General features: G+C 38.3%; 3 protein-coding genes across 7 annotated transcripts; 1 reads left to right on the plus strand and 2 right to left on the minus strand.

The window, feature by feature from the left end:
* The first annotated feature begins 278 nt into the window (after positions 1-278).
* LOC148699413 (uncharacterized) lies at positions 279-3197 on the plus strand. The gene is made up of 2 exons (XM_088699618.1): positions 279-791; positions 2673-3197. Exons 1-2 carry the CDS (start codon positions 279-281, stop codon positions 3195-3197), a joined length of 1038 nt encoding a protein of 345 aa, XP_088555744.1.
* Positions 3198-7947: 4750 nt separating this feature from the next.
* Positions 7948-10453, minus strand: LOC148699414 (uncharacterized). The gene is made up of 4 exons (XM_088699992.1): positions 9761-10453; positions 8668-9175; positions 8502-8596; positions 7948-8167 (listed from the first exon to the last, which is right to left on the minus strand). The coding sequence occupies exons 1-4, from the start codon at positions 10213-10215 to the stop codon at positions 8044-8046; spliced, it is 1182 nt and encodes a 393-aa protein (XP_088556118.1). The 5' UTR covers positions 10216-10453; the 3' UTR covers positions 7948-8043.
* A 1486-nt stretch (positions 10454-11939) lies between these two features.
* Positions 11940-15752, minus strand: LOC148699415 (protein DYAD-like). Of its 5 annotated transcripts, none has more exons than XM_088700004.1 (8): positions 15580-15752; positions 14110-14437; positions 13646-14029; positions 13516-13570; positions 13338-13421; positions 12799-13139; positions 12599-12713; positions 11940-12489 (listed from the first exon to the last, which is right to left on the minus strand). In XM_088700004.1, the coding sequence occupies exons 2-8, from the start codon at positions 14376-14378 to the stop codon at positions 12316-12318; spliced, it is 1422 nt and encodes a 473-aa protein (XP_088556130.1). In that variant the 5' UTR covers positions 14379-14437; positions 15580-15752; the 3' UTR covers positions 11940-12315. The 5 variants fall into 5 exon arrangements, with proteins under 5 accessions (XP_088556130.1, XP_088556123.1, XP_088556131.1 ...); XM_088699997.1 differs by having other exon boundaries at positions 12599-12719; positions 15580-15727; XM_088700005.1 differs by having other exon boundaries at positions 14110-14393; positions 15580-15720.
* Positions 15753-27941: the final 12189 nt, after the last annotated feature.

A 27941-nucleotide genomic window follows, 5' to 3' on the forward strand; every position in this document is an offset into this window, starting at 1 on the left:
TGTCATTCTCACTAATTCAAGGGATTTCTACCTTGCTTTAGTTGTTAGCTGATTGTCCTTACCTTTAGTTGTTGGTAAAGCATAAATCAAGGAAGTGTTGTCCTTTGATTTCTGCTTCTGTTTTCTCCCTTTTCTTCCGCTCATATATATGAGCTTTCCTTGTATCTTGTTTCATAATAATGAGAAATAGACATTCAAACTTCAATATGGTATCAGAGCAGTGATCTCTATCAATCTGCTTCTGAGTACCGTCTTCCTGTTTCTCCTTCTTCTCTATCATGGCTGAAGGGAGCTCCGTGCAAGGCGAAGAAGTAAACTCGCATGCTGCGTCTTCTTCATCTCATCTAGACGTTGATATTAATCCAAATCAACGTCTCAGTTCGGTCCTACTAAATGAGTTCAACTATCTCCCGTGGGAGAGGGCTGTCACACTTGCGTTAGGAGGACGATCGAAGCTTGGTTATGTTAATGGCGCGATTCCAGCGCCTAATGTGTCCTCATCAGGTTACAATGATTGGTTGTGCAAGGACCAGCTGGTCATGTCATGGCTGCTTAATTCTATGGATCAAAAAATTGCAGAAATCTTCAGTTATGTGGAATCTTCGTACGTTCTCTGGAAAAACCTCAAAGAGATGTATGGGAATCAGAATAACGCAGCTCGAGTGTTTCAGCTAAAGAAGGATATTGCTAGTCTACAACAGGAAGGGAACTCATTTGTGCATCATCTTGGCAAGTTGACCACCATGTGGAACGAGTTGAATGTTTATCGGCCACACACCATTGTGTTGGAAGTATGCCCACAAAGCCACTCATTTGATGTAATAGCTTTTTGGAATACTTATTGTGTTAAACTTTTATATGTTTAATAGAGGGCAAAGCTTATTGTTAATCACTATTTATAGTATCTTGTGTTTAAGCAATAAGGGAATCCAAGGAATGTATTTGATCTAAGAGACAAGTGATTTAAGTTAGTTAAATTAACGAGACCTTTCTCTTATGTTCATTCCTAAAACGTTCCTAGCCATAGGATTGCCAATTGGGCATTGACAATCCGCTAAGGTTAGTATGTGTTATGTCGACTCAAGCGTGAGTATGAACTAGTCTCAAGTCATTTGGTGTTGGACACTAAGGCAAACACATAGGTGCTCGAAAGAGTAATCGAGTACACTGAACAACGATCAAACGAGAGTTCGAACATACATGTCATGTGAGAACTCGATAGTTGCAATATGCAAAGTAGTCCTTTGACCTGAGGCATCATTGATGTCTAATGGTTAGGTCCTTGATCTTTGATTATGTCAACGGCATTCCATTGGAGTGTCCACGACATTGTTGGGGTCAAGCTATCTAGTCATGTAGGCATATGAATGCACAACAAGGGATCTCTAACCTTCCATGGTGGAAGGAGAATACTCTAAGATATGATTCGAGAGTCTTTGGCCAAAGCATATGAATATGACTAAGGAAGCTTGTTCCAAATCTTATTCAATTGAATCATATAGAGAAGTATCACATTGGATAGTAGACATGAAACAAACTATCACTTAAACAATGTGATTAAGAGTATTGTATTAGAGAAGGACCGTATTGCATTGTAGTTGTAACTGGATAGGTTCTCCAACCACTTCTACTTAGCTTGGGTAACCATGACATGCTGCTAGGCGTCACCCATGGTTTGTGGAAGCCCTAAAGATTAGCAAACACTAATTTTAAGGGAGAATTGAAATGTGGTTTCAATTCACAATCGATCGTTAAGAGTAACATCGCCCACTACCTCGCTAATTGGAACCTAATGGATCGTACACCGAGTAAGGATATAAGTGAAGAAATTATATGAAATGGATAAGCAATTAAATGGTTTATTTGAAGAATGGTCAAGATTAATTAAATAGTTAATTAATTATACGAAACGTTCGTATTGGGCGTTTAAGTTAGTTTTGGGCTTCGGGGCACAAAAACGTTTTGGTCCACAAGGCCCATTATGTTTAAGTTGTATGACAACTAAAACAAAATGGGCAATTAAGCCCAATAACAACATATGGCCGGCCATAAGGGTGAGGGGTAGCAAACTTGTATTAATTACAAGTTTGCCACTCACATGAAATGAAGTATAAAATCAACATTATAGCTTTGTTTCACATTAGGGTTTTCTAATTGAATTTGGGTGAAACATATTCTCTCATTTTCTACATAGAGGCCGGCCACTTAGGGGAGGAACATCTAGCAATCTATTCTTCCCTAAGTCATCCATTTCATCTTCACACTACATCTTTGGTGTGGAGACTTAGAGACACCAAACCTTTGGTGTTTTGGAGAACAAATCCTCAAATCCTCAAAGAAGAAAAGAAGCACTAAAAGGGAGGAAATTCACAAGGAAGATCCAAGGAGCAAGGAGGTGACTTGAAGGCCCTCCACTTGGGTGAATCCCTTGTGCAATCAAGGATGAGCTTCAAGGGTAAAGAATCTCTAAATTCTTATTCTCTTTAATATTGTTAAAGAGTCTTATGGTTCACCATATACTAGGCTTTGAAAGTCATGGGTTTTATGAATTGTTTTTGGATGCATGCCTACTTTAATTTGTTAATAGTTTGCCTATGTATTCAAATGTTCTTTACATGTTCTTAGCTAGGACATAAATTTTCCTTCACATTGATGCTGCCGTGTTGATTAAGAGAGCTAAGGAAGATAAAATCTTTCAGCTTCTAGCAAGTTTGAGCTCTGAATACGAAGATCTCAGGAGTCATGTTCTCATGAATCCTGAACTTCCTTCCTTCTCAAGTGTGTGTGCCACTATCCAAAGGGAAGAAACTCACAGAAAAATCATGACTGTGGAATTAAAGTCAAATATACCAGAATCTAGGGTATATTTCTCAAACCACAGGGCTAGTGAAGAGAGAAGATATAAAGGAAAGAAACCTACTGTGAAGTGTAGCTATTGTGATACTGGTGGACATACACGGGACCATTGCTGGATTCTCCATCCTGAACTAAGGCCCAAGCACTCGAGGGACAGCAACAAGAGCTTCACTAGAGGAGCACACAACCCATCACCCAAGGCAAACAATACCATGACTTCTCATTCCGAGGAAGTACAGATGTTCACATCTAATCCGGGCATGCTGATAAATGAATTTGCTGCCTTCCTTCATAAGAAACAAGGTTGTGGGGAGAATGAAAGGATCAACCAGTCAGGTTGACAACAAACCAGCTGGTCTACTTGGACAGCTTGCTGGTTTTTTGGCTGGGAAAGAAGGTATGACACAACAAGATATTCCATGTATCTTGCGATCCTTCTCAACTGCTCTTAAAATAGGTAATATGCATGATTATTGGATTATAGATTCAGGAGCCACTAATCATATGACCAACAAGGCCACAAATCTGTATGATTTTAAAAAACTTTCATGTCCATCCCAAGTGTCAGTTGCTAATGGCAAGGGTGCCATGGTTGTAGGGAAAGGAAAAATACATTTGATCTCTAGTAATGCCGAGTCAGAGGCCCTCTATGTTCCTTCATTCCCTTTTCAGCTTTTATCTGTTGAAAAAATCACAAACTCACTAAACTGTACTGCCATCTTTTCTCCAAAAATTGTGATTTTTCAAGACATCACCACCAAGAAGACGATTGGTGAAGGTTTTTTTCTAAACGGCCTTTACTACCTTTCCAAGCATGTACAAACTCCCAAGGCTTTTCAAGTCACCTCAAGTCTGATTCAAGAACAACAACTTTGGCATCGACGCCTTGCACATCCTTCTGATAAAGTCCTATCTTTTTTGTTTCCAAACCTGTGCAAGGTTACAAGTTCTTGTGATGTGTGTCATTTTTCTAAATTCACTAGATTACCTTTCACATCCTACCTATCTAGGGCTAGTAATCCTTTTGAAATCGTGCATTCCGATGTTTGGGGACCAGTTTTAGAGTCATTTGATGGATACAAATACTTTGTAACCTTCGTGGATGATTTCACAAGGATAACTTGGTTATATCTTTTGAAATTTAAAAGTGAAGTGCTGGAAGTTTTTCAAGATTTTCATAGACTTGTAAACACTCAATTTGCCTCAAATATTCATGTCTTACGATCAGATAATGGCTCCGAATATATGTCCCATAATATGTCTCATTATCTAAGCACACATGGCATATTACATCAAACCAGTTGTGTTGGAACACCCCAACAAAATGGGGTAGCAGAAAGGAAGAATAGAGACCTGCTTGAAAAAACTAGGGCACTGATGTTTCACTCGAACATGCCAAAAAAATTTTGGTCTCAAAGTGTCCTTACTACTGCATATCTTATCAATAGATTGCCCAGTAAGTTTTTGAATTTTAAATCACCCTATGAGATTCTGAAAGGCAGACAGATAGATTTGTCACACTTACGGGTGTTCGGATGTACATGCTTTGTTCACATTCAAGCACAGAAACATGACAAGCTAGAACCACGGGCTGCAAAATGTGTTTTCTTAGGCTACTCTTCTACTCAAAAGGGTTACAAATGTTACAATCCCACAACTAGGAAGATGGTTGTTTCAAGAGATGTAAGATTTGAGGAACCAATGCCTTACTTCACCCAACCTCTGGACTACTCTCAAGAGGGGGAGAAAATGCTTGACTTGTTTCCAATGCCATATCCATGTGAAGAAGACGCAACAGATGTCTTAAGGGGTCAAACACTGGATGAGGTCCATTCTCAGCCAATGGCCCCTGGTGAACTTATCTCATCTGAACCCTCAAGAAGTCCTTCCAACCAAGAGACTGCTCAACTACCAGTGGCTCAACCTTCTATAGTTCGCCGAAATCCTTCCCGTGAAAGGAGACTCCCATCCAAGTTAAATGATTATGTAACTTATAATGTCAGGCACCCCTTGACTTCTGTTATTGATTACAGCAAAGTGTCACCTTCATTTGCTGCATTCCTTAATATAGTTACTGAGACCTATGAACCTCAAAGCTTTCAAGAAGCTAAATTACATAGCGAATGGAGAGCTGCTATGGCAGAAGAGCTTCAAGCTCTTCACGAGAACAACACCTGGACCATCATAAAGCTTCCTAAGGGAAAGAAGGTTGTAGGAAGTCGTTGGGTGTACAAGATCAAGTTTCATTCAGATGGCACGATTGAAAGACACAAGGCTCGATTGGTTGCTCGTGGATTTACTCAGACTTATGGAGTGGATTACAAAGAGACCTTTGCACCTGTGGCAAAGATGAATACAGTGAGGGTGCTCTTATCTGTTGCCATTAACAATGCATGGCCTCTCTTCCAAATGGATGTTAAAAATGCTTTTTTACATGGGGAACTAAAAGAAGAAGTTTTCATGAAAATCCCTCTGGGTCATCCTCAATCAAACAATCCAGACTTGGTGTGCAGACTTCATAAATCCATTTATGGACTCAAGCAAAGTTCCCGAGCATGGTATGCCAAGCTCAGTCATGTCCTAGAGGGAGTTGGTTTCTCTCGGAGCAATGCAGATTCCTCTCTATTTGTGCGATCGGGCACATCTGGTAAACTTGTTGTGCTTATTTATGTCGATGACCTAATTGTTACAGGTGATAATGTTTCTGAGATTAGTGCTCTTAAGCAATATCTCAGTCACAAATTTGCTATCAAAGATCTCGGCACTCTTAAATATTTCTTAGGAATCGAGATGGCACATTCCCACAAGGGCTGTTTTCTAAATCAGCGCAAGTACATCATTGATCTTCTTCATGAGGCAAACATGACAGATTGTAAACCTGCTCGAACACCCTTGAATAGCAACTTGAAGCTGCAGTTTCATGGTGATCTCATTCCTAATATAGAGTATTATCAGCGACTGGTTGGCAAGCTCATTTACCTAACTATCACTCGTCCTGATATAGCATATGCTGTGAGCCTTGTTAGTCAGTTCATGCATGCTCCAAACACAAATCACATGAAGATTGTTCACCGTGCGCTTCGCTATCTGAAGGGTTCCATTGGTAGAGGGATCCTCATGCGCAATAATGGTCATACTCAGATCTCAAGATATACAGATGCAGATTGGGCAGGGAACTCTCTCGATCGCAAGTCTATCACTGGTTTTTGCACATTCGTAGGGGGTAACCTTGTCACCTGGAAGAGCAAAAAACAAAGTGTGGTTGCGCGCTCAAGTGCAGAAGCGGAATATCGTGCTATAGCATCAACGGCATGTGAACTTACTTGGCTCAAAACTCTACTCTTGGACCTAGGGTTTCCTCATCCGCAATCTATGTCTCTTCATTGTGACAATCAAGCAGCAATGCACATCGCATCAAATCCTGTCTTCCATGAGCGAACTAAACACATTGAAGTTGACTGTCACTATGTTCGGAATCAAGTGCAGTCCAAGTTGATTGCTACACACTTCGTTCGCAGTCATGATCAGCTTGCAGATATCTTCACCAAAGGACTGTCATTTACCACTTTTCATCACCTCCTATCCAAGCTCGGATCAATTAATCCCTTTGATCCAGCTTGAGGGGGAGTATTTGAAGAAGTTCTAGGGTTAGTCTAAGTTAAATCCCAAACCCTAGTCGGCAGGCATAGGTGTATGTATGGTGCATTGCAGTCTAACAACTAAGTATGGTTGTCATGGTTGTGTATGGCTGTCATAGTTGTCATTCTCACTAATTCAAGGGATTTCTACCTTGCTTTAGTTGCTAGCTGATTGTCCTTACCTTTAGTTGTTGGTAAAGCATAAATCAAGGAAGTGTTGTCCCTTGATTTCTGCTTCTGTTTTCTCCCTTTTCTTCCGCTCATATATATGAGCTTTCCTTGTATCTTGTTTCATAATAATGAGAAATAGACATTCAAACTTCAATAGTGGCAACACCAAAATCTTCTACAAAGCACCTAGCCTGATACAACTACTTTATGGGAAGCGTTTGTAGTGTCTAAGGTTTGCAAGGACCTTAGTATTTATACTGGCTAAGATATTAAGGTTCTGTCCATAAAGGAATCCCAAATCCCATTTTTTTTAGCCTATCAGTTGGGTATCATAATCACATAAAATCAAGGACTCCATCAATCTTACTTGTATTACAAGACACCTAATATAAGATTGATATCTTTAGGAAATCAAATCACAATATCTACATTAATCTCCAATATTAAATTCCTATTATGTGTTGTAGACCATTTAAGGTTGATTTACATCGGAATAAATCCAACACTTACTTGAGGGAGGATAGATGGCAATGGTCTACAGCCTAGGAATCGAGTGGCTCACTTGGCGTCGATTGCTGTGAGAGCGGTGTTACTGTAAAGTTTGGCCGCCAAGCCACCACCTGTAAGTTTAAATAGAGCGGAAACGAAAGAACTCAACATATCCAATTAATCACTGACCTTGCGAAGTCATTGCTGCAGAAAATAGGGGTTTTTCTCCTCTCAACACTACATGTATGCACTATCAATCAATGGGGCTTGATCTTTCTATTTGCGTGTATTTGTGAGAGCAGAGACCCTTTATTTATAATGTAAATAGTGGCCTTTGCCAAGGATACTTCCCATCATGTAATCCTTCTCAAAGTCATCAACTTTGATAACCCTTATCACTAATATCCAAAGCATCCATATCAGAATGGTTAACACCAATTGCACCAAGACTTCTTTAGGTTATATTTTAGTCTTTATACATTCCTTAATAACTAACAAGTATTGTCATACATAAACTCTTATGATCTCAATCCCTCATGCACGTGCTAAACAAGTGTGCGGCTCTCAATAAGCTTACACCACCCTCTTAGGTCTTTCTCTTAATTTGTTCTAAATATTTGTAATTGGTTTAGATTGACGCTGTTGGTTATGTGCAATACACTGCGGACTCAACCATTTCATTTCGTTATGATGACAAAATGTTAAATAGGAGATATTATAAATGCATTACAAAAGCATGTGAGAAATTTTGTAAATTTGGACGAAGTGTTGAAAGAAATAAAAACCAAGAAGATGAATAAAACGTCGTTTCATGAATTTCTGTGAGTATCATAATTCAACAACACTGAAAGATTATTATTGAACTAGACATTCATATGAGAAATAATCATTAATTCATCATGGTCTTCTGTTCCCCCTTTCTCTCAAGCCTGCCACTGATTATATGATAGCTAGAGGCAGGCAATTCACTCAGCTTCCCAAATTTGCCTTCGTATGAATCCAAAAGCTCCGACCTGAAAAACCAAATCGCGGGGTTTTAAATTTATTGGAAAATAAGAACATTTTTAAGACACATTACATAAACCACTCACGACGAAAGCTTATTTTATCTTCTTTTATTAACTTAAACAAACCAATAACAAAACAAATAAATAAAAAATCATAATAAACCCAAAATAACCAATTATAAAATAAAATAATAATAAAACCAATTAATCAAATAGTAATAAGTAACATAAAAATTTGGGTTTTTACATACTTAATAGTCAACATTCACAATTAGACAGCCTAATTAAGCATCTTGTATGCTACATTATATCTATATTTATGGTTTATGCATACACTTACAAATATGCCAGGCACTGGAACGGTGCATACTTGCCATAAATTTCTTCCACATCTTTTCCGGCGCTTGTTTTGTCACAATCCTTCCTCCCATGAACCTGAAAAAAAGAACGATTCGTTAAATTAAAATAAAAGGAAAAAAGAGGTAACTAACGGGATGGCCAGCTACCGCAAGAGTATATATATGTAAGTAACTAGCCTGCTGTAGGTGCCTTATAGTTTCAGTATCTGTTGGCACTTTATGATAATATCCCATGCACATGAGTGCATTGGCGCATGAAAACGAACCAAACCCTTTGATTTCCTTTAACTTCTGAAACAAGTCGTCGACGCCAATGTCAAGGGATTCTTGAAACCCTAGTTCAGCATCAAGTCGCATGATCTTGGCAAGTTTCAGAATGGTGTTTGCTCTGTAGCCAAGAACGCTAGTACTGCAGTTTTGTAAAGTATCCAGATCAACTTCTGCAAGTTCTTGTGCGCTTGGAAAGTTCCCAAATGAAGATCCATCGTCACTGAATTGATGGTTAAGTTTGCATGCCGACCACGTGTTAGTTAACATTTCTCGCTTTCTCTTTAGGTTGATTGGCTGCTTTTGCTTTGCCGGAGCATTATTGTTATTGCATACTTGAGAGTGAAGCTCACAAAGGGATCGAGCCATTTGTAATGTATTTGACCACCTGCGCACATATTGCCAATTGGGGATTGAAAAAATTAGTCAAAATCACGTATAAAATTTCACTCCAACACCACAGACTTTGAAATACACACGCGCGCATATATATGTGTGTGTGTGTGTGTATTCTTTTGCAAAAGTGTTTTTAAGTTTCCCTCTTGTCTGAATGACAAGTTTGAACAAAATTATTATAGTAACTCTACTGTAGTTATAGTCATTGTATTAAAATAAAACAAATTAGTTCAGTAAAATATGTCGGATTGGAAGAGTGGAGAGATTTCTTTATGTGCCTGTAATACGAGTTGGTAGATCATGCGTTATAATATAAGTGGAAAAAAAAATTATTTTTTGTTAGTGACTCTCCATGTGTTATTACACTTTAAGGGAGGTGGATCTGGTAGATTGACGAGGGAAAAAAGTTAAGTATTGTAGTTAAAAGTTAATAAACTCAAAACTCAAAAAACAAATTCAAAAACTTGCGAAAACAAACTCAAAACTTGCAAAAACAAACTCAAAACTCTCAAACCCTAAACCCTACATGATCATAGTATATATTATGAGAATATATGTAGTAGTGGATTAATATTACTTGGTGTTACAGAGGAGAATACACTTGACAAGGTCTTCAAAAAGAGTAGGGGACCGGAAAACTCGACCATAGCCCTTCTCCTTCGCTTCCAGATGCACTTCGTGATACTCCCTTACGGCCCTTTCATCTTTCTCCGATATCCTTAGCATTCGACGCACTTGTTGCAGTATAGCATCCTTATCTGCAAATGAGAGGTTATGAATGTGATCATAGACTTGAATAAGGAGAGAGGTGTGGTTGGGGGGATGTTGGATTGAAACGGTGATGCATGTGGCAGAGTCTGCAAGTCTTAGCGGGCGTTCGAGTGTTTTTGAGGACGGAATCCATCGGTTTGGAGCCATCATGAAGAAGCCATGGTTGCATACTGCTTTCTCTAGGTTAAAAGTGGACATACATTCTCCCAAAGGCAACGACAATTCTTCCACTCTCACGTTTTTCCTACTTCTTGTATGCATATTCAAACAAGTATAACTTATAAGAGGATGGATGTACCCTAGCTTAGCTTGGTCTGGACCCCGTATATATATATATATATACACACATATATACACATATATATGTAATATGAAGTTAAGAAGGATAGAATAAATTTGGAGGGAAAGTAGAAAATAGTAAATAGGAAGAAAAGAGAATTAAATGTCGGTATTAATATGAAGTAGTGGAATGGAAGGTAGGCAGGCAATGTACCATTGCATCAAACCAGAAGTTTATTAGTCCTAGGTAGGATTACTTCTCCCTTACTCCTTCATCTCCCCTTGATTCTTAAAATAAAGGAAAGGGCTGCCATATTAAATGAAATGAATGAATGAATGGTATATATCATCATAATTAGGGAGGGAACATAATACTATCGGAATCGGAGTCGATGGAATTTAGAAGCAGTAGTTGGAGTTGGAGTTAGGGTTATCCCTCCCTAAATTTTAAACCCTAAACCCTTGGCGGTGGTCAGTAATACAATTTCAACCAATTTTGTTCGAAGAGAATTCCGTAATTCGAAGTAAAATATTATGTACTAAGATATATATTTTTGGCTTGTATGTGAGACGTGATTGGTTTTCTGAGAAGATGAGTGCTTCTGCCTTGTGGGGCTTAAGGTAATATTCACAGCTAGGACTGGGGACCAGTTGAGATTACAATATTTCTAGGTGGTTTGGTACTCACGCTATCAACTCTACAACATTACGTGGCGTCCAAGCATATTAATTAATTAACCAATTAGCTCTATAAAAACAGGATATTATATATGCCACTAGAAACAATCAAATCATATCAAATTAAGGCCTGGTTTGGTACTGACGTGATTCTTAAAAAAGCTGGGAACTGTTTTTGTGTTTGGTAAACATTCAGCTTCAGCTTTGTTTCATAGTTTTGGGTGAAAAAAAAAGCCAACAACAAGAAGCTGCAAAACCCAGCTTTGAAAAACCGGCTTTTTTTCACATCTGTTTTACATAAAAATTTACCAAACACTATAATACTGCCTTTTTTTTTTCAAAAGCACTTTTACAAAAAAGTTTACCAAACACTCTACTGCTTTATTTCACAGCTGCTTATTCTCACAGCACAGCAAAATCAGCTTTTTTTTCAAAACACAGCAATACCAAACCAGCCCTAAATCAAATCAAATCTCTCAAGTCTACTAACCCGACTAAGGTCAAGTTGCACAAGGTCAAGTTGAAGGCTAGTAATAAAACGATTGACAATAAGTTCATTGTCACACACACAACCCGAACTGTCTCTGTCAACTCCCACTAGCCCTAAACCTTAAACCCTAAACCCTTAAACCCTAAACCCTAAACCCTAAACCCTAGACCTGGTATTGCACATTATTACAGCGAGCCGAAGGAGCCAACCAAACCCAACCAGGTCGGTCTTAAGTTTGTTATCATTATATTTGATATTGCAGGCAAGATTCATCCTTGCTTTGGCGTCCTAATGGTTATAGTGACTTCTTTAGGATTTCACTTACAGTACAAGAGTAACAAACTCTTTCTGCATCCATCATTAGCTCATATGTGATATTGGATCAACAGATAATCCATTGTCTTTTCTTAAACAGCACTGTAACATCAATAATCAATCAATTATCATCACAAAATGTAGATGTAGACGAGGGTCCATTTAAACATGTCTCCACCAAACACATATGCAACAATGTTTGTGTAACATGAAAAAAAAAACAAAAAAAAAATGTGGAACCTTGTAAATACGCTTCATATCAGTTGTCACAATGTCATAACCTAAACACAGGACATAGATATGTGTCCACCTGTGGCTGTGGATCATTTCATTTGCCATGTCATCGAAAGATAAAGTGCATCCTAGCAAAAGGGTCTTAACCTATATATTACCTTCAGCGGTATATCAACATTTGCGCCACATTTCACTTAAGGTCGGTATTAAATTAAAGGATCAATACTCAGAAGGGGTTCCGACTCAACATTTAGGTTAGAAGCGGGTCTCACTGGTTTAGGAGCTGGAACGGTGTTTTCAGGCAGCAGCTTTGTAAATGCTATACAACATCTAAATCCTAAGGTACTTGCTAGTCTAGAATCATCCTAAAACATGAAACAAGGATGATATTCCATACAGTGATTTCCATCTTCTGGTAGCTGAGGGGCTGGTGGAGTCAATAGTTTTGGATTCTGCTTCATGACATTCATGGAATTTGATATCTCACTCAGCTTCTGCTCTGTTGTAGACTTCCAATTAAACAGCTCCTGAAACATTTCCTGTCAACAAGGAGATTTTAAATGAGGCTTTGTTTACATCATTAAGAAAACTTAAAATGTAAAAACTCAACATATCAAGTCCTCTATTAATCTGTTGTCATCATGTCACCTGAAACACAACCAGATTGTCAAGATCCGACTTTGAATTTGCAGTAGCAGAAGAATCAGGGGTCAAATTAGCTTGATATTCCCTTTGCTTCTCCGGTACCAGCTGGCGCACATCTCTGTTTCTAGCAGCAAAATCACAACTCATCTCAGCTTAGTCATAACAAATTTTTTATGGTTGAGGTTTTACTTTTTATTTGTTACCTCTCCATTTCGGCCATTTCTTCCTTGAGTTTGCAAAATAGGCCCTGGGATGAGCTATCACCATGCTTTGAACTAAGTGGTAGGGCTAAATAGGGATCTTGAATTATAACTTCTTCCTCAGAATTAACAAGATTGTTGGTGCTCTCAAACCATGGCACAAGTTCATTTCCCTGAAAACTGTCAAGGTTGCTGCTCTCTAGCCAATCTTCCCATTGCTCAGGTTCTTCAGGCTTTGAGACAGTGTTTTGCTTTGGTCCTTGCATATCACTCAAAATATTTGTTATTTCCACCACCTGTCGCTCGACTTTAGTTTTCCATTTCTTTAATTCCTCAAAATTGTCCTGTAGAGAAGAAAAGAATATGAAATTTCATAACAACCAAGCTGCCACAAACTTACGAGACACAACACATTCTTCTTGTCCAATAGTAATTGCATTTTGCAATACATGAAAGAACAATTAACTGGCATTTCCATTTTCGGTTTTATCTTCCAAAGAAACATACATTGAATCAGCGATGATAATCTACTGTTTATATACCTGCATACCCTTCCAAGAACCTAAAATCACTTTCAAGCTTTGCTCAGACTGAGCTTTCCATTTTGCCAAATCCTCGAGCCTCTCCTGTTGGACAAACACTGAGATTGAGGTCTCATCCAGCAGTAGTCTAATATCGAATTGTAATGGAGATAAAATATTGTTTAACATTCAACTCAACTTGATTGGCTTGGTCATTTTCTTGCTTCTGGGATAAAAGCAGTTCCTGGATATCACTTTTAATAAAAAGAGACAGATTATTTATCAGCACATATATCAGTTACAAGTTTTTTTATAAAGATTCTATATACCTCTTCATTTTATCTACTTCTGCCTTGAGTAGCTTCAGTTCTCCACCAGAAACAGAACCGTCCAAGGGGCCACCACCTGGCATCGACGTCGATGATGGAATCCAGTAAGGATCGTGCACCCTAGCCTCCCGCCGAATGTTGGCCAGGTCAGCACTCTCCAACCAGTACTCCATTCTTCCACTGGTGTTGAACCACCGCCGAAACCGCTCGGTCCCACCTGGTGCCACTTTACCATCAACATGCTTCAGTAAGTGATCGAGCAGCCCAGTATCACCAATCCGCTTACGAGCTGCCATCCTCAATTCTCTCCTGGAAACTGGGTTTCCAAAAGTTGCATCTTCAGCCTTCAAAATTTCCAGCATAGCTTGCTCTGCTCGCTTATACCTGCATATATACTTAATTTGTTGTGATATCAAAACGCCCTACGAACAGAGTAATCCACGAAAAGGTGATCTGGGTTTTACCTTTCAACTGTCCATCTTTCAATCGCATTATTACACTCCTTTGTCATACCCTTAGAACTACTTGGCCTCTTCTTATAATGTGATGCTTCCTTCAACTCTTTCAATTCACTGCGGCTAAGGCGCCTCCTCTTCTTGATCTCTGGTATCTCCAGGGGTTCAGTTTTCACAGCTTTCACTTCTTCCTCACTGATGCTGGATGAAAGTTGAGTTTTATTTTCTTCATGTCTTCCAAGGAAGACAATTCGGTAACGAGTACCCCACTGTGCCATCTGGGTGTCTCCTAGCTGAAACCAGTACAATATCTCTGCGCTTTGTCAGTCACCTACAACTTCAGTGCACAATAGAATGATTTGAACAATTAAAAATCCAATTAAACTACAAGTTAAGTTTCTAAGAAAAAGAAGTTGATTGGTGTGATTCTAAAAGTCTAAACATGAATCAATTTCTGTTCAACAAGAGCTAAGCTAGACAGCTTATTAGGCGAACCCTTCATCTACCGTCTTCTGAAACTTATGGTCCGCCGATGGAAAAAGATATGGATGCAACTGATTACTTGATTCAGTTATGGTGTAAATGCATGAACTTGGAAAAAGAAAAGCCACATTTCCTAGCAATTTAGATTCTGCAGTTGACAAACCATTTCTTAGATGGTAATCACCAAAACAATTGACCAAGTCCAGTTCATTAGCTCCCAAACCACACCCATTTAAGAGCTTGGCACAGATTAAATTCTGCAACTTACTACCTATGCATTACATTTAGGAAATTTTAAAATATTCATCTTACTATAAGTAACCGCTATGCCTATCCCTCTATCTGAAAGCTATAGGTTCCATATCTCAGATTAAGGGTATTACATTAATTAATGATGAAGGGGCAGTGCTTTATTCTCCGGCGCAACTGCGTTAGAGCATCATTCGTATTCATATAATCAGGAACCACCAAAAAATTACAAAATGCGTTATAATGGCAACTATATATCTGCAAATAACATAACAAAATAGAAACCCCTAACCCCCCCCCCCCCCCCCCAACGGGTGTCCCCCCAAAAACCGGGTTAGAAAATAACATCGAAACCATCCATTTTCAAGGTTTCCTTTTCTTTATTGCGGTAATTCAAAAATAGATTTCTCTTCTGTTTTGTCTTCGTTACCAAACACAACGTATGACAGATTCTAAGATTTAAAAAATAAATAATAAAAAATTCAGAAATTTGTTATTTTGGGAAAACTCTGAAGTCGGACGGACGGACGAACAAAGAAGCCAGAGTCCGAGACAGAAAGAGGTGAAAAAGGGTTTTTAGGGGACAATGTGGTCCATTTACCATCCATCAATGAAATTGAAAGCCTAAATTGCACATAAAAATAATAACCATCATGCATGAATGGTGAAACCCCCCACCAGTTCTTCATTTCGGTGTTCGCGCTGGGTGTCATCGCGAGAGGGAGAGAGAGGTTTCGTTTCGTTTACCTGAGTATTTTCGGGCAGAAATATGGAAGCAGGAGTTGGAGCTGAAGCAAGTGTGCAGGTGCCTCCTCAGCCCTCCCCGAGGAGGAATGCAAGCAAGAGGAATAAAAATTAGACAAAGCTCGGTCTTGGTCACTTCTTCTAAAACCCTAGCCGCCAAATTCCCCTTCTATTCTTTCTAAAAAAAATTAAAAACCCACACATGACGCGTGTTGTTTGTCCCACGCATAAATCGAAAAATAAAATAAAGTAGTTGAACATTTGATGAAATGTATTTTTAAAAGTGCTCGGTATAAAAGATAATGTAAAAGCATTTGGTAAATTTTATTGTAAAAATAATAACAAAAATGGACATGGTAGTGAGATGGCGGTGATGACAACAGTGGCGAGGGCAGGAGTGGCAATGGTGGTGGTGGTGATGGTGATGGTGGTGATAGTGGCGGCAATGGTGATGGCAGCAAGGGTATTATGGGGTGACAAAAGTGGGGTATGGTGGTTGGGGTATAGAGTTAACAATAGCGATAAGTGCAGCGATAGTGGCAATTGTATTTGTGGTTGTGGTGGCAGTGGTGGCAACTGTGGTTATGATGGTGGCAACTAAGAATTAAAAAAAACACTTTTTTATGCTCCAAAATTGACTTTTAAATTGGCTGCGCACATTAATCAGCATTTTTTTGGATGATTACAGGACATTTATTTTCCATACGACATCAGATTGGCACAATGTCAATTGCGTTGGACTCCTTTCAACATCCCAGATGCCCTAGTACTATTAGATTTTTCCAATTCTTAGCGGATTGGCACAATTTTATCAAAATACTGAAATTACCCTTTAGGGTCAACCAGTTGGCATATTTTTAGAAATATATAAAAAACAGAGGATCTGAGAGGTCGATACAAATCTAGCACAACAAACAGAACGGCCATCGAAGATCATATGAAGTTGTCACGAATTACCAATGTATGACATTCTTAGACTGTCATGAATTTCTGGATGGAAGAATTACATGTGATTCCTAAAGATGGGTGGATCCACTCTTGGACCCAAGTGATCCCGAGACCACCCGGATGTCCGAAAAAGTTCCTATGAGAACCTTCAAGGACCACCCAACGGTCTGGACATTTGGTGGAAGAGAGAAACCATCATAGCTCCGCTATTCTTGAACCTTGGTTACAACGAAGAAGAAAGACTTTTCTCGCCATTTCCCACGTAACAAACTCTCATTATTTTAATTGTTGTCCAATCACGTTGTGTCACCCTCGCATTTTAATTAGCAAAGGAATGGTGTGTTTTTTTTTTTTTTTTTTGAATAAACAATATTATCCTAGATCCGCCTAATGTCCATTAGTTAGGACCACCCAAAGTTATAATCCTAGTTCCGCCACTAATTCCTAATACATTATGGCTTGTTGTGGCTTTCAATCCCCAAGCAGAAAAAGAACGATCTCCCTATTCGAGCACTATAAATAGACCAAAACCGTTCGTAAAGTGGTTCTTGACATGACTTTGGCATCCTCGACTTCATTCACTTTTTCTTAATGTGCTCCCTACACACGAAGTGAAAAATTCACAAAAGTCATAGAGTAGTGAGGTTTTTCTAATGATAATTTTGCGAGGTTTGGCATGTCATTGGCATGTCATGACACACATTATGCCGATTACGAGTATGTTCGCATGACTTAGGACCCCAATCTTAGATGATCCACTATTGGCATCCATTCATCATCTAAAAACTCGCAAACTATAACAACGGGGAGCATATTGTGCAAGGAAAATGTCGTTAAAAATGGGAGTTCACATGTTTTGCTGGGTTTTCATGACATGTCACAATGATTCTTGAACGCACTGGGACATGCCATTGACAATATGCATAGGTAGCCATAGCCTCGCTTGTTGTATGCTTAAAGCGAGGCTTGAACACCTTTTGACATGTCATCGAAAAGTGCATGGGCTATGCTACCCTCTCTTGTTGTCGACATAAAGCAATGATATATGTCAAAATATATGGCAAAGCTAGAGTCCCGACATGACTTGGAAAAAAAACATGGCAAATTTAAAGTCCTGACATGAATTTGGTAGCCAACTTTTAGATCAATAAACGCCTTTGCACAATTGTTGGATAGGCCAAAGTGTTTGCAATTTTTGTGCCCAAATGTTGACTAATAGCCTTGCCTCTCGAAACCTGAGTAATTTAAAAAGGTTGTGGGACAAAAGGGGGAGGGACGAATCGAAGCGACGCATGGCTGAACCTCAGTGGATCGTGGTAGCAAGGCCACTCTGCCACTAACAATACCCCATCGTGTATTTAAGTCGTCTGCAAAGGATGGCAGCAACGATGGCAGCGGTTGTGGTGATTACGATGGTGGTTGGTATAATAATGTGGTTATAGTAGTAGTGATGTAAGGTTAGTGATTGTAGTACTAGGTAGTGGTGGTCACTTTGTTGTCCAAGAAATAAAGTGAGTATAGAAGGTTAAACAATGTCAATTCAAAAAAAAAAAAAAAAAAAAAAAAAATTAGGGTATTACAGGAATTAAAAATATCCATTAAAGACTCAACTCTGCTTTTTTATTAAAGTTCCTATCTAAAAATCATTACTTTTAACATAAGCATTTTTACCAAACACTTTTATTGCTTAACCTTCAAGTGAAGCAATTTTTGGTAAAAAAAAGTAGTACCAAATAGTCTAGTCATATTCATGTTCACTCATAACTTATAAGTAAAATATCTTGAATTTGAATCTCATGAATAGCGAGAGAAAAAGAAAATAGAACAGTTACGTCAAATCAGAGTAATATTACCTGTGGAACCATGATTTTCAGAGCCAGAGTAAGTGGATAAGAATAAAGTTATCTCAAAAATTTGTTCATGGACTCAACTGCTCCAAGCGGAGTTAGATTAACGAAGCAGTGGTGCCACCATCATCCTGTTTCGGAGCAGGGGGCGAAGTTCGACCGACTTCACTGAGAATGACCATGCTTGTTCTGCAAGACATGAGATCTGACCTGATATGGACTCAGCTAGATCCTTTATATAGCCTGGAGTTCCTGCAATCTAGGAATTGGTATGCACCACAAGTAATCACATTCCTAAAGAGGATACAATATCTACTTATAGATATCCTCTAGGATTCTCCCGACTTATAACAAAGATTCTATCCTAAAAAGGTTTCTCTCCCAACTAGTATATATACACCTAGCTAGGGTTCGTCTCTAGTAACGTAACATCATACTTGAATTCTTTTGCCTATTGCTTAAGTCTTATACTTTCTTACTAACTTAATTGTCGAAGAGCCTTTTGCTGACACTCTCCTTCCTTCCCCCCTCTCTAGCCAATTATAGGCTTGCTCATGGTTGTTTGTTTTACAGGTTACTTGGTTTGTGTCTCCACCACTCACAGTGGTACGCGAATTTGGTTCCAACAATTGGTGCTTTCATTGAGTGTGAACTCATATTCCTCTAGACCAAATCACTCTACCACAAGGATGACTGTTGAAGAAAACTCTATTAACATAAACTTTAACCCCATTATGGGAGACAATCTGCTCTCTGATGCATCCGCCACCCTGAGGATGGATAACTAGCTCCCCGATGCCTCCATCACCCTTGGAGCGAGTAACAACCCTCTAGAAATGACGACCATGCTCGGATATAATGGGAATCCAATTAACAAGCCCCTTGATGAAGATTATCACTTTTCTTGACAACTTATGGAAGACTCAGGTGGCTTCTTGGGCTAAGAGCCATTCCAACTTCATGGACATCGAAAAGCACATGAAGAACTTAGAAAAATTGAGTGGGAAAACCCCTCAAACTCAGTTCCCCTTCTTCGGCTATAGGAACATAAGTACCATAATCCCTGTGGGAGAGCCCATCATATCGACCATTACTCCAACCCTAGCAGACATCACTGATCCGAGTAGAGGCTCTTCGCATAGGCAAATGGCTAACATTGCCTCTGGAAATAGGCTTCGAGCCTCTTAGAATTTCCCTCCCCTAAACACCACAGAGAAATTACCCCATTACTTTTTACTAGGAAAATATCATCCGTATCTAATGGTAATGGTGACTTCAGCCAATTCCAACTTGATCTGCATTGAAATTTTGATCAAATACTTCTTTCTAAGCCAATCCAGGGACTTTCCTCAATACACCTTATCAACAACTTTACACATTATGCGCCAAGATGTTATACAAATTCAAACTTGATACTTATAGACACATTTTACATACAAAAAGATCTGTCATAATTCTGATACCCTACTAATGTTCCTCTATCTTTTATCTAACCAATCAATCAAATAGAGTCACATCAAATTGTTCATTTCAAGCATCCCTAATATTTTCTAATGATGCCTATACCACGTGCCCGGTCTGCAACATTTAGATGATTCCCACTGGCAGTCATATATTTCTCTGAATTTTCTTTAAAACAATCTTTTGGTCATATCATCGGCCACCATCTTATCTGAGGGTTGTGGTCAACTTTTCTTCATCCATCTCCACTATAATTCCATATTGTGATACATGATGAGTAGATTCATATTATATATTTACCATATTCTTACTATACTTTGGTTAGATTTTGATACTTTGATTTATTTTTCAATGTAGGACATGCAAATCTATTTTGGGCATAAAGTAAACAACTAGTGGAACTTTTTTGTAACTCCAATTGAAGCGGGTTCGCTAGTCATTCAAGAAGGTTGTTTCAAAGTTTCACCATTTTATTCCAAGGCACATGATCACGGCGGCTTAATTAAGGACCATCGCGCAGTGTTGGCAGATTGAGTTGCATGGCTTAATTATGGGATTTGGGCTAGAAGATGGTGGTTTTTAGAGTTGGGCTCTTCTACAAAATTGAAAAGGGCAGCCTAAGATTTAAAACAGGACCCTTTGAGCCTAATTTGGAGTTGTAATGGTCCAGAAATGTGACTGATTAACAAATTTCCCAATTAAATTTGGATTATGATTTCTAAGTTATCCGTATGTTATTTTGTTTCCTAGTTTTTAGCAAACCATATTTAGCTAGAATCATGAATAAGGGGTTGTATAGAAGTCCCCAACAGGCTTTTACGTTCTCTACGCGACATTGAGACAATTTGGTGAAGCTCTGCTGAATCCCAAACTACAAGCTACAAGCTACAAGGTGTTTATCTTTTACTTATTTTTAGTGATATTTTCCTTGGTTTTGATTATGACAATGTGTACCTAATTCCTTGTTTATTTTCTTTTTTGTTATGAATTGATGCATGCTTACTTTGAATTATTAATCATTGTGTTTAAACTATTTGACTTAATGATTAGCCACCATTAGGGATTTTTTTTTTTTTTTTTTTTTTTTGAACAAACGATATTATCTGGGCTAAGGGGGGTGGGGAATGGGCTAAGCCTCACAATGGGTTAGCAATAATATGATTCAAATTTTCCTTCAACAAGAATGGAACCTAAGACCTGTCACTTACAAGTGAAGAATAATACCACTAGACCGTTGTACTAAGTGGCACCATTAGGGTAATTAAACAAGTAATTTGATGCAATTTCTGTTGGAACATCACCCTGTAATTGAGGAGGGCTTCTTGTGATTAGTAATTGTAATTACAATTAAGGCGAACATCATGCTCTTAAGGGTTGCATCTTTTTTCAAAGAGTTTTCACATAATTTAATGAGTCTTGCATGTTTATATTGATTTGAACATCATAGATGGATTGCATGTTAGATATATGTTTTTGCTTGAACATCATGAGGAAAATTTGCATTAGGAAAACCTAACCTTCAAAGAATGTATGCGGAATTTCATAAGTAATGTCTTTCCCATCAATGATTTTCTTATGATCTGTTTATTTGATTGTTGTTTTTGCTAATTTGTTTTCGTTTAATTTGAATTGTTTGTTTCTTATTTTCATCTTTTAAATTTCATAATCTCAAATCTTCTCCAAAATATGGTTTTAAATAATTAATTAAAGATTAATGTAAGTACAAATTATTCATTCAATCCCATTGGAGATCAATTTTGCATGAGCATTTATACTACAACTACCTTATACTCTTGTAAGTATTTTGTATGATTTTAGCCCTCTTGGTATGGGTACTAAATGTCATAGCTCGTTCCTAATTTTACGATTTTATAAATTTTAAAAGTGTGAGTTGACCAAAATGCCCTTGGAAGAAAGATTGTTGACTTTCTTTGACCGCCTCTTCGTGACGCATATGAGCTGTTATTTTGCCATCTTCTTGAAGTACTCGATAGTACAAACGCATAGGAACAAGTGGAACTAAATTTGGAGTTACGACGAAGATTTTACAAACTATGGAGCGTGATGGGCGTTTTGGTAAATTCACGTTTCGGGAGATATTTTTCTGCATTTTCATTGGTGACTTTGAGCTGAGTGCCAAGTGGGGCCCACACCGTTCCTCCCTTCACTCCCGTGTCTCCCTATCTCTTAGATCTACCTTTCATTGTTTTTCAAATCTCCCTCACCTCACTTCTCCATTCTTTGGCTGCCACCTCACCCGACCTCACTCTTTCTCTAACTCTCCCCGTCTCTCCCTCAGCTTTATCTCGCTTGTCCCTCTTTTTACAAGTGCAGAGATATCCGACCATTGGCACACTCCCACTTCGACGAGCTGCACCTCCTAACCTAGACCTCCACCACCGTCTGACCCTCCTCGTCTCAAACCCAGGCCAAGACCATGGAGTTCTGATGTCTTGACAGTGGCTACACCACTGTTCATCATCATCCTCGATGAATTCTTGGCGAACCCTCAAGATTACGATCGAGGTAAGCCTCAAAACCGATGTGGGCCATCCTAGATCACAATTTCACGTTGTTTCTAGCCTCATTATGACGTTTGACGCAAAAAAACACCTCGGGGGAAAGTTCCCCAGATTTCTGCCCAGAAACTCGGCCTTTGCATGCTTTTTTCGGTCGATCCCAACATTGGCTTAACCTCATTTTGGTTTGCCCTTGTTCCTGATCTCCTAAGTTCAATTTGACATTTATTTCATGAAAAATAGTTAAGAATCGAGCTCGAACAAAGCTCGAGAAGTTTCCCGGCCAAAATACCGGTGTTCTTCTTCATTTGGTCCAGCGAGTCAACCCGACCCAAAAGAAGAGAAAAAAAAAGAAGTATCCAAAGCCCAGATCCACGACTCAGATCCAGATCCGAACCCGAGATCCGGCTTGACCCAATTACAATGTTGATGAGGAATATTCCTTATGTTGACTTTTTCGAAAAATTTTCTGAAACCTTCCTAGACTAATTTCGACACCCCGAGTCCGTTTTTGAAATCCATTTAGTGAAATTCCGAAGTTTTAACAAAGTTGATCATCGGGGCGTCTCGGTTGACTTTTAGGGTTGACTGTTGACTTTCAACAAATTTTGCCCAGGACCCTTCTTAGTGTAATTCGACGCACTGACTCCAAATCCGCACTCTGTTTTCCCAAATCTAGTCATTTTAGTTGAGTTTTACTAACGGGCCCCAATATCATGTTGAGGTGCGATTACTATCGGAGACTTCGGCCTTTCTAGCTCGAACGGATGTGACATCACAAGTACATATGAGTGGGTCTTTTCTTTGATATATACATTTGTTTAGTTTCCATATATACATCTAACAATGAATTTGTTATGTGATTGCCATAATTAAATTAACGTTTATAGGAAATGACGTAACAATGAGAATTAGGAAATCATTACAAATCTCACAGGATGCCTTAATTAAATTTACTGCTATAAATAATATTATGTTGACCAGAATTACCAATTCATTGTGGCATGACTATATTTATTTTATCTGCTCATCGTTTGTTGTACCGGTGTTAGTACTTGCCTGTGCAAGGGCCAATCTTTCACGTGTATGTTCACATCGCACCGTACGTTCACTTTGGATCCATTGTAGGTGCCAGTCATGTCCTAGATTGCTATAGGAAATTAGGACTCGTATGTGATGCGCATAGCATTAGTCTTCACATGATTGTAGTACTAAAGCGTAAATCATTATTACACCCAATCTTGTTCATGTTAGAATACCTCTGCATGAACTCGTGTGTCAGCATATGTCGATGAGCACTCAATGTGATTTATTTATTTCTACAAGATATTGTGATTACTAGAAGTTATATGCTTATTTACAAATTTGTGATGTATTGAAGTTTTGAGATATTGCATGCCACGGTAAGTATTTCATACTATACGTAGTATATATATTTTGGAAACTATACTTATTTTAAGGCGAGGGGTTATAATGTTTTCAAAAAAAAATTTATAAAATAAAGGCACACTCACCCTTGTTTTTTGCCCCTCCAGGTTTTACAGACAATGTTTGTGTCGACGAGAATTTCTGGCAAACGCTGATGTTGGAGACTATTTTCGATGATATAATTCTCAATCTACTCTACTATACTTTACTTATGCACTGACATCACGTGTGAAATAGGTTCATTCCTATTCACTAGCGTACTCTTATACTTAGGAACTTTTAAGTTTAAATTTACTCACATTTTCCACATCAATACACTTTATGGCTTCACCACCCTCATGGTGTCTACCAGCACAACTCGATTCGGAGTCCAATTGGACATCCCGGGTCGGGCTGTGTCAGTTTGGTATTAGAGCATAAGTTTGGGAAGTACTGCGTTCGTCATATGCATCATGTAGGCCTTCTTGTTTCTTGAACCTAAGTGTTGAATCTTGCCACCTCGTCGAATATGAAAAACGTGTTAGCTTCTCCTTAAATTTTGGACATTTTAGACGACTTATTGACCTTCTAGAAGAACATTTTGGTGACCACCTCTAGACTTTAAACAAAAAACCTTCATGCCATGGAAATCCCGATTCGAAGACGAGTTTGTGGCCCTGAAGCAGGGCTATTGTGTCGATAAATGTGTACCATCGAAGACTTTACTCATCAATCCCATCATTGTTCTCATGCCATCATTACCAACCCTTTGAGATAGGAAACCAAGAATAGTTTTGATTCCTTAGCAACATTCGTTGGTATGCCATCTATTAGAATTCCTACGAAGTTTACTTCATCAAGATTCCAGAAATGTCTTGAGTGACAACGTGGTGCTAAAGTGGTAGCACTTGATGGAAGAACATCTGGAGGACAGCCATTTTGGTCCCCTACAATACTAATTATTGAAACGTATTGATCATTACGGAACTTCAGGAGGAAGATTGATTTCCATTAAAGTCCATTCTAAAGTAGGTTATTAGCAAATTCATTTTTTCGAGCTTGGAACATTCCAACCAACACTAGTTCCCAGATTTCCTTTCAATGTTGTACTCTTCATTTCGATGAGTATAGGCATGAGAGTACGAGTTGTATACCTTTGGGTAGCAAAAACCCCAGAAGCAGTAATCAATTTTCCCTCGAATCAACAAAACCAACTTATAGGACCAGTTCTTTACCAGTCATCCGAAACTATCCTCCCGAGCGGGCTCTAATCTGTAATTAGCCTACGTGACGCTACTAATTGACAATATTGTCCGATATCCAAGGCCTATCAACCAATATTTAGGCGGTATGATTTCTGATACCAGACACATGTACTAGTATCTGGGAGTGATACCTTTATGCCAAAACGCTGGTTCACAATTTCAGGATAACGAACAATACCAAAATACCTTATATGCATTAATTAGCGTCGCAACTGATAGAATGATTTATAGTGACAATCTGAGCCGAAGAAATTAAAATCGTGGAAACTTAAGGGCAAGCCTTGTAGGAGGATAGTAAACCTGTAGTTGTTTTAACCACATTACCCATTTAGGTAACCCAAACATTCTCAACCAGTCATACCTAAGGTCACTTTCATAGACAAACATTAGAATAGAAGTATGAGTTAATTTCCCGTTGTTAGACTGAATTGGGTATTGGGAAAACTATGAAGACCTTTTAGTTTGTGTCGTAGAGAAAGGATGGCATCATTTCTCAAAATTTTACCTGGGATATCACCAAATGGTGAAGTGAAGCACACCATCAATCCACTTTCTCATACTACACCAGTTTCCCTTGCGTCTTTTCGAACAACCGCTACATCATTGTGAAATAGTTACAAAAGCTTACTGATTTAGAATTTACCACACTAAACACCTTATCTTGGGAATCTCAAATCTATTCATGAAGGTGAAAGACTAAACCTTGGGATTGTACCTAGATTTTAGCAACTCAATCGAGAAATGATTAAAACCATTGTTACCCATACTTCAAATTGATGGTCTACCCGACCAACTTTTGGAACTCGAGTTTTCTTCTATAACTTGTCGAATTTGTAGTAGTCTTCCAGATGAATTTCTCACCTACCCAAGCAATGAGAGCAAATTTCTAAACACTGACAGTTAGCTTTTTACCAAATTCGTCAAATATTACCTTTGTTTAGATCGGTACTTTTCTTGGGAGATGTGATCTTAGTAGACGACATTCTTGTCAATTTCCAAAAAGATTGAAAATGTAGAAAATTTCTTATTCCACAAATCGTTGTGAAATATGCGATATCCTTGACATTGTTGATTTTATCAATAGTTTGTTATTGTTTTTCAGCGGTAGTGTTTTTCCTTTCATGTAGGCCAAGGAAAATCAGTTTAGCTGAGACGTGGAATACAATTAAAGTTGTGACAACTGAGGTGTTATCTATTTCTTACCCTTGTTCGTACGCTTTTCGATGACACTGATTATTTTGAAATCTACTGTGATGTTCCACTGAACGCTTGGGCTGCATACCAATGTAGCATGACGAAGTATCGCTTATGTTTCCAACGGTTGGAACCATACGAAATGAACCATCTTACTCATGACCTTAAATCAACAATTATCATTTTTACTTGAAAAACCAAATCAACGTCTACGATTGCACTATCGTGTCTTACTCTGACTGTGCAAGTGTAGTTATTGTTTACTGTAGCAAAATACATATCTACCCTTGAACACTTTCAGCTTGTCCTATTTCATTCCAGTTGGAATTCACAAGTATTGATATGACGTTACTTACAAATCATCAAGAAATCGTTCGAGTGGTTATAATCACTTCTTTTATCCAAATGGAGATGGGGAAATATCACCATAAGCTCCTGATGTGAAATATTCTAACACTCAAATTAAAACCCTCTTTTTGACAATTGTAGTATAGATATAAGTAGGGATCGTTCTAGGCCGGAGATTAGGAGGGATTGCTAATCTAATGAAAACTGACTCAAAGATACAAAAATATGCTTAAAAACACTTAAATAAACTCAAAGACTCTTAACTAAACTTATATGACTCAAAACAGACTCAAAACAAACTCAAAAGACTCAAAACAACACAAAACAATCAAAAAGACTCAAACTAGACTCTAGGACTTACTTTGGACGAAAATTTAATTAGTTTTGACTCAAAACACTTAAAAACACACAATAGCTCAGATTCTAACCTAACTGACACTTAAAACAAAGGGGGGTTTTGGTTTTGACGAATTTGAATTAAAACAAAACAGAAACTAAACTAGACAAAGTTATGAACGAATTTGGGGAATATGGATGGGTGATTAGCTAGCTAGAGGGTTCTTCTCCACACATGACACACTTGCATACAAATTGATTTCCAGTTGCTTTTCGATAAACCATGAACCTCAACACCCCGGATTAACCATGACATCACTAATTAACCCTCAGATTTTCCTTAAGTTATTGGATTGGATGACATCATACGACAACCCAAAGCATTCTTCAAAAGTCCCCTACATGACATCATAATAGAGACACAATCAAAGATCATTACGTTCTATGAAAATCATAAGTATTGACAAAGCACTTGTAACTATGACATCATGATACTCATGCTAGGAATTTACTTAACATGATTGTGAAAACAACCTTAACTACTTGTGAATATAAGTTTGTAACGATTATGTGAAACTCCCTTATATTCTAGCCCCAAATTCATGCATGCAAACTAAGTGTGCACCCTTAATCAACAAACAAGAATAAGTTATCCATCAAACGGTTAAGTAAATTGCATTCACAATTTATGAAATAACAACTAGAATTAATCAATTCATATTGCAAATATAATCATGGTTTCAAAGTCTCCCCTAGCTAAAACAAGTTTAGCTCCTCATGTTTACAACAAAACAAAGAGAATATAAATTAAACATTGAAAACAAAGATAGAATACACCTACAAACACTCCAGGTGGCTCCTCCTTCCTTCCTTGCTGCCAACAATGGGGATTTGTGTGAATTTAGGCTCTTGAGGTGTGGTGGATGGTGTGGTGTGAATTTGTGGTAGAGGGTGGTGGTTTTTGAGTGTTGTGGCATCAAGTATTTATAGGGTGAAGGGGAGGCACAAATTTGGGTTGAAAAGGAGAGGAATTAGGACTC

The sequence above is a fragment of the Pyrus communis genome, chromosome 1 (genome assembly GCF_041283825.1).
Source record: "Pyrus communis isolate YQ-2024b chromosome 1, ASM4128382v1, whole genome shotgun sequence".
NCBI lineage: Eukaryota > Viridiplantae > Streptophyta > Magnoliopsida > Rosales > Rosaceae > Pyrus > Pyrus communis.